Source organism: Scardinius erythrophthalmus, assembly GCF_964197995.2.
Source record: "Scardinius erythrophthalmus genome assembly, chromosome: 1".
Classification (NCBI taxonomy): domain Eukaryota; kingdom Metazoa; phylum Chordata; class Actinopteri; order Cypriniformes; family Leuciscidae; genus Scardinius; species Scardinius erythrophthalmus.
Window position 1 is genome coordinate 5,807,620 of NC_138221.1, and position 7,448 is coordinate 5,815,067.

The following is a 7,448-nucleotide window of genomic DNA, read 5'->3' on the forward strand; positions in this document are numbered from 1 at the left end:
TTAACTGTAGTAAACTGTCAGAATAATATACCCATTTGTTGACATTTAGCGAGAAACCTTATAATTTCGAAAATAAAATCTTACGTCAGAGGTTATGTCTACCTTGAACAATAAAGGTGTCCTCCCTTGAGATCTAGCCACACCCTCCAGTGTCATATTGCATCAACCTAAACCATTGTATCATTTAAAGAAATAGTGTATCTTTAATTAAAGGCCATTGTCATTCTCTGAAAGTGTTAACCCATTGAGCACAGTAAATCAAACTAAACAGCCCACTTTGCCTGCATTCACCCTACATTTATTTTTAAGAGTGCATTTACTATTGGAAGCTTTGGCCAAAAAGCCTCTGAAATGACCAAGAAAAAAAAAACATGGGAATGTTCAGGTTCTGAAATATACTTTAATGTAGGACACATACAAAGAATACACAAGGAAAATCATGATTATCCCATTTGAATCTGCCCTTCCACCATATCCGACTCCCTCATCGTTGACTCTCAGTGCCTTCCTCCACATGGTTTCTTGGGGGGCACTTCAGTCTTCTGCCACAGACTTGGAGTAGTAATACCAATCACACCGAGAGCAATTATCGGTCCAGCATTCCCACTGAGTTTACTCTCCTCATCTGAACCCATTCCCAGATCATCCTCCTTCTCATGAACCGCCACCGCACGTCCCAGAATGGAATAAGGCCCAAAGAGCTTGGCGTCTGGAAGCGTCAGGAACTGCCTTATAACTCCTTTCTCGGAAGCAAAGTTGCCCAGGTCTCCAGGATGATGAGGGTGGTCAACGCCGTTTGGATTATAATGAGGACCAACAGTGATGCAGCCTTGACTGAGGTCCCCATACTGATGGATGTGCATGGCACGCTCTTGACGATCGATGGCAGGCAAACCACGGAGGTTGATTTTCACTTCTAAATCTCCATTGGGGAAGACCTGCTTGAAGAGGATTTGCCCGAAGATCTTTGGCTGGTTACGTGGCAAATTGGGGCTGGGAGTTACTTCACAAGTGGCATAGATGGTGTTGTCGAACTCCACGACTTCCGGCTGTGGAGCTTCGGCAGGCAAACACTCCTCCTTGTGGAACTCTCCTCCTTGTATATGCAGCACCAGCAATATCAGAGGGAACATTAGGATGATTTTCTCCATGTTGATCTTTAAAGCCTACAATGAAAAGTGGATTCAGTGAAATCATGCCATTTGGTTTAAGAACGTAATATTTTTGATAAAAGGTCAAAGCTTTGTTGCAGGGAGCTTTGAGAATGGAAGTTGCATTAGGTAAAAATAGCACAACCAGATTAGTTTGCAATGGAAAAACCATACAAGAACCCAGACAGCAACCAGATCCAGCCCACATCTGGGCCGTGTGTAATCCATGTGTACCAGATGTGGGCCGACACCATGTTGCGGTCTAGAAAACTCTATAATTTTTGAATTGCTATGTACCCTTGTGAAAATAATAAAATTAAAAATTAGCTTATTGGTATTGGATGTGTACCTGTAGTATCTTGAAAGTATAATAATAATAATAATAATAATAATAATAATAATAATAACTTGCAGATAATAGCACTGATGAATTATAAAAAGCCACTTAAGTGTACACACGTACACTTCCATAAGCGTCACACCTGCCAGCCAAAGTTCCTATAATACAAACCAATGACATACAGGTGGATGTAATCACACTAAAATGAGTCCAGGCAAAGGTTTATGGAAATGGAAAAGGTCTAGGGAGAAGTGCCCTCTGGTGGTCATGATAGGGCTTCTGCTGGCAGGAGTGACATTAAGTACATGTACACTTTAAAAAAAAAGTAATGCCAAACTAAGAGTTTTACTTTAAAGTACATTATGTTTTGAAAATCTTTTTGTTGTGCTTTAAAGTACACTTAATTTGATCTGTTGTAGCCTACATGTTATTCAATATTAGATATAAAGTTGATGTCTGATATTTTTCACAAGGACAGGTAAAATAAAAGACAAAATCTATACTTTTGCTTAAACTTTTTTAGTTGTACTAAATCAAGTCAGTTGATGGAGAAAATGGAATGGAGAAAACAAAAACAAAACAAGCCTAAAACAACAAAGGTGCACTACCGTACAGCTGAAAAGTTGTCCTCAATCCGTGTGGAGCCTGAATATTGCAGTCACAAAAATACTACAACACTTAATCTGTGTGCAGTCCTGACCTGGGGTTGAGAGAATGTTCCTTTTGGCTGCTCTTATAGGAACTCATGTTGAGCTACAAGTTAACCATGATAGTCAGTTAGTCACTAATTAAGTTCACCTGTGTTTCATTTAGCTCCCTTTGTTTGCCTGTTTATATATAGCACTCAGTTTATTCAGTTCTTTGTCTTGCATTGCACAATGTGTTCTCCAGTGTTTTGTGTTTATTAAAAGAAGTACTGCTATAGTTTTTTTTTACGATTGCTATGACAGATTTTTCAATACTTTTAACAATTTTCCAAAACTCTTAACACAGTTAGCACTACATCCGTCTATGTTAGGGTTATTATAGTTTTGCATTTTTCATTAGTTTTTATTTTTATTTCGTTTTGACTTTTTGTTTTCAAATTCAGTTTAGTTTTAACCTGTTAAAGGGTTAGTTCACCCAAAAATGAAAATTCTGTCAGTAATTACTCACCGTCATGTTGTTCCAACCATGTAAGTCTTTCGTTCATCTTCGGAACACAAATTAAGATATTTTTGATGAAATCTGACAGAATTCTGACTCTTCCATAGGCTTCCAGTGTGACCGAAACTCACCGGCCCAGAATAGTTATTAAAACATCGTTAAAATAGTCCAAGTGACTCCAGTGGCTCAATCTTAAGTATATCAAGCGACGAGAATACTTTTTGTGCGCAAAAACAAACAAAAATACCGACTTTATTCCACTATTCAATTCCTTCTCTCTGGGCCTCGTAGTGTTTTTGCGTAGCGCGTCTGTGTTGCACGTCATCACGCAACACACACATGACCTTCTTCGGCCAATTGTGAGCCTACGTGGTGACGTGTAACACAGACGCGCTACGCAAAAACACTACGAGGCCCAGAGAGAAGGAATTGAATAGTGGAATAAAGTCGGTATTTTTGTTTGTTTTTGCGCACAAAAAGTATTCTCGTCGCTTGATATACTTAAGATTGAGCCACTGGAGTCACTTGGACTATTTTAACGATGTTTTTAATAACTATTCTGGGCCGGTGAGTTTCGGTCACACTGGAAGCCTATGGAAGAGTCAGAATTCTGTCAGATTTCATCAAAAATATCTTAATTTGTGTTCCGAAGATGAACGAAAGACTTACATGGTTGGAACAACATGAGGGTGAGTAATTACTGACAGAATTTTCATTTTTGGGTGAACTAAAGTCTATGTTGCAGGTTAGAGTACCCAGTAAGCCAATGTATAGAAAAATAATGTTGGAACTAGATTTAAATATAAACATATACTTATAAAACGCTATTTAGGCTTCTGGAGTCGTTTTTGTGAGAAATTTTTACTTCCGCATTTGAAAATCGCTTAAACCGCCGAACCTGAAGTGACGTAACATGAGGTAGAGCGGTCAAAGTAAATCAACTAGCAAATAGGAAAGCAATGGATCGCAATGACAGCTCAGAAAGCTGGGGGAATTGTAGCCTAAATGTTTACTCGTATGATATATATATAATTTAGGGGTGTAATGGTACGTGTATTCGTACCGAACCGTTTCGGTACAGGGCTTTCGGTTCGGTGCACGTGTGTACCGAATGACTGAATGCAATATTTTGTGTGGGAACATAGGTACATTTTCGTGTTTCCACACGAACATATTAAGTGGCGGAAGTCTCCGCGTTCAGCGCAAATCCCGCCCTGCAGCTGATTCTAATGTTTTTTCCTATTAGACATTCTCTGGTTTTACCCGTGTTTTACCCGTCGTCACTGTAACAATGAAATAGACTGCAGGGCGGAAAAAAGCTTTTCCGCTTCGTGTGCGCCGCCGCACTCTCCGTTCCGTGGGGCATGTGTGTGTGTGTGTGTCGACGACCCGCTGCGCTCTCTGCTCAATGTTCGAGTCCGTGTTTGCGCTGCGCGTTCTGCTCTGTCGTTAACGGCCCAAACACTCCAATCATGTACCGATCACGCACTGGAAAAGCAAAGTCCGCTCAAATAAGGAGAAATTTCTCAGTAGTAACTTAGATTTCTGTTTGCTGAGCTGGTATAGTCATGGTGGCAACAATGGTAAAATGACCTGCTCTGATCACATGCTCTGGTAATAATAGCTTTGTACTATAGCTTTGTACTATAGCTTTGGACTATATTTTATTTTGATAATTATTAAAAAAGTGGAAAAAAAAAATCTTAAATTGATTATGTTGATTGATTATTGAAAAATAATAATACATTAATATATTTGTTGGTATTGGTATATTGGTTTGAGACTGAGAGTATTTTATTTAGTGGAGAACTTTGCAGCAGTATTTTATTTCTTATTCTTTTTTTATTTTATATCTATTTTATTATATTTTATTAAAAAGTGTTTAAAAAAGTGTAAACAACTTGTTAAAAAAGTTTATAGTAATAAACAACCTGCAGTTTAATGTTTGCATTCCTTTCCCTTACTGTACCGAAAATAAACCGAACCGTGACTTTAAAACCGAGGTACGTACCGAACCGTGATTTTTGTGTACCGTTACACCCCTAATATAATTCATATATAATTGATATATATGATGATATCATATATAATTATGAGCCTGATATGAAACCAAGTGAGCTGGACAGGCCAGGGTTAGACAGAACAACGGTGAGTTGTGGTGTGAGGAGAACAGGCCGAGAGAACAGTGTTAGCTTATAGATGTATTCACGTTAGCCGACGATATGTATAACAGTAACACTATGCTCAGATCACAATACTGTACAGATTATCATCATCATGTATCAGGCAATAGCAAAGCTAGTACTTAGACCCATACTTGCATGTGTTGTGTGTGTCAGCCATTAGGAGACAGTTTCCAGAGGAAGATCGACTTTATAAAGGCTTTGAATTGACCCATTTGGTGACAATGAATAAAAAAAATGATCACAATCACAACTGTCTTACTGTATAACAACTTTATATGTAGAAACAGCCAACACAAACATTAAAGTCGGTTTGTACAGATTGAAAATGAATTATAGAACATAATATATTATATTTATAATAATAATAATAATAGTGTCGGCTGCAGACTAATAACAAACACATAAATGCATTACATTACAAGTGTCACATGCCTGTCCTGTCTTGTGTGACACATGGGTGTTTTGTTATTTTGGGCCATGTGCTCATGTCATTGTCTGATCCCTCCCCCTTGTTATCTGATTATTGTTTGAGTTATTCCACCCCTTGGCCCACCTCCCATTTACCTCACAAACTCCCAAGTCCCCAGTCCTCCGATGACCCCTCCGGGGAGAGGGAGGAGGAAGACATGCTCCAGCCCATCTGCCACCTATCCTGAGGTGGAGGAAGGGGCGACAGAGGACCCGACTCCGGTGGTCCCGAGACGGAGGAGGAGAAGGAAGACCTCCTCCATGACTGTTCCGGTGGTCCCTGTTCCGGTGGTCCCTGTTCCGGTGGTCCAGAGTCCGGTGGCTCCTAACATGGAGACAACCCCTCGGGCGGCCACGGCAGAGCAAACAGTCCATCGGGCGGAGACGACCCCTCGGGCGGCCACGGCAGAGCAAACAGTCCATCGGGCGGAGACGACCCCTCGGGCGGCCACGGCAGAGCAAACAGTCCATCGGGCGGAGAAGACCCCTCGGGCGGCCACGGCGGAGAAGACCCCTCGGGCGGCCACGGCGGAGAAGACCCCTCGGGCGGCCACGGCGGAGACGACCCCTCGGGGGGCCAGGGCGGAGACGACCCCTCGGGGGGCCAGGGCACAGGAACAGATACCGGCTCAGGAACTGGAACAGACACCACCAGCTCATGAACAGATCCCACCGCTCAGGTTCAGGAACAGACACCACCGGCTCAGGAACTGGAACAGACACCACCGGCTCAGGAACTGGAACAGACACCACCGGCTCAGGTACTGGAACAGACACCACCGGCTCAGGTTCAGGAACAGACACCACCAGCTCAGGAACTGGAACAGACACCACCGGCTCAGGAACTGGAACAGACACCACTGGCAGCCACGGCTCAGGCTCAGGAACAGACACCACCGGCTCAGGAACAGACACCACCGGCTCAGGCTCAGGAACAGACACCACCGGCTCAAGCTCAGGAACAGACACCACCGGCTCAGGCTCAGGAACAGACACAGGCTCGACGGCGGCCATCTTGTCAGGAGACACAGGCTCAGCAGGCGTGACGTGGACAGGCTCGGCGGCGGCCATCTTGTCCGAAGACACAGGCTCGGCAGGTGTGACGTGAACAGGCTCGGCGGCGACCATCTTGTCCGAAGACACAGGTTCGGCAAACGTGACGTGAACAGGCTCGGCGGCGGCCATCTTGTCACGTCACGCTCGGAAGGCGTGACGTGAACAGGCTCTGTGGCGGCCATCTTGTCCGAAGACACAGGCCCGGCAGACGTGACGTGAACAGTCTCTGTGACAGCCATCTTGTCCGAAGACACAGGCTCGGCAGACGTGATGTGAACAGTCTCTGGCTGGGCAGACGTGACGTGAACAGTCTCTGGCTGGGCAGACGTGACGTGAACAGTCTCTGGCTGGGCAGACGTGACGTGAACAGTCTCTGGCTGGGCAGACGTGACGTGAACAGTTTCTGGCTGGGCAGACGTGACGTGAACAGTCTCTGGCTGGGCAGACGTGACGTGAACAGTCTCTGGCTGGGCAGACGTGACGGATCGCTGGGGTGGTGCAGGCAGTGCGAGCAGCTCGGGCGGGGCCTGTAGAGCATGACGCCTGGGCGGCGCGGGCAGAGCAAGACGCCTGGGCAGTGTGTCAGGGACGGCAGTCACCTCCGGGATGGTCTCCGTGTTAGGAGCCACCGGACTCGGGACCACCGGAACAGGGACCACCGGAACAGTCATGGAGGAGGTCTTCCTTCTCCTCCTCCGTCTCGGGACCACCGGAGTCGGGTCCTCTGTCGCCCCTTCCTCCACCTCAGGATAGGTGGCAGATGGGCTGGAGCATGTCTTCCTCCTCCCTCTCCCCGAAGGGGTCATCGGAGGACTGGGGACTTGGGAGTTTGTGAGGTAAATGGGAGGTGGGCCAAGGGGTGGAAGACCACCCTCCCATCCGTGATGGTAAATGTACCCCACAAACTGCCAGAATGACAATATCCCCAGCATTCCCATCTCCCAGGCAGGCACAGGCATATTAAGGCTGGTGTTAAAAATGTCCTTGAGCTCTGCGTCGCTGATGTTGAGCCCCTCCGCTACAACCACAAACTGGTGAGCAAACTCCTTTATGCTGGCATTGCCTTGTTGAAGGGAAAGGAGTTTGCCACGTTGGTCCACT

General features: G+C 45.0%; 1 protein-coding gene across 5 annotated transcripts; it reads right to left on the bottom strand.

Moving 5' to 3' along the window:
* Window positions 1–367: 367 nt before the first annotated feature.
* LOC308688414 (extracellular superoxide dismutase [Cu-Zn]-like) lies at window positions 368–2,316 on the bottom strand. Of its 5 annotated transcripts, none has more exons than XM_081361434.1 (2): window positions 2,105–2,316; window positions 368–1,166 (listed from the first exon to the last, which is right to left on the bottom strand). In XM_081361434.1, exon 2 carries the CDS (start codon window positions 1,149–1,151, stop codon window positions 498–500), a length of 654 nt encoding a protein of 217 aa, XP_081217560.1. In that variant the 5' UTR covers window positions 1,152–1,166; window positions 2,105–2,316; the 3' UTR covers window positions 368–497. The 5 variants fall into 5 exon arrangements, with proteins under 5 accessions (XP_081217560.1, XP_081217561.1, XP_081217562.1 ...); XM_081361435.1 differs by having other exon boundaries at window positions 383–1,166; window positions 2,100–2,302; XM_081361436.1 differs by having other exon boundaries at window positions 383–1,166; window positions 2,192–2,298.
* Window positions 2,317–7,448: the final 5,132 nt, after the last annotated feature.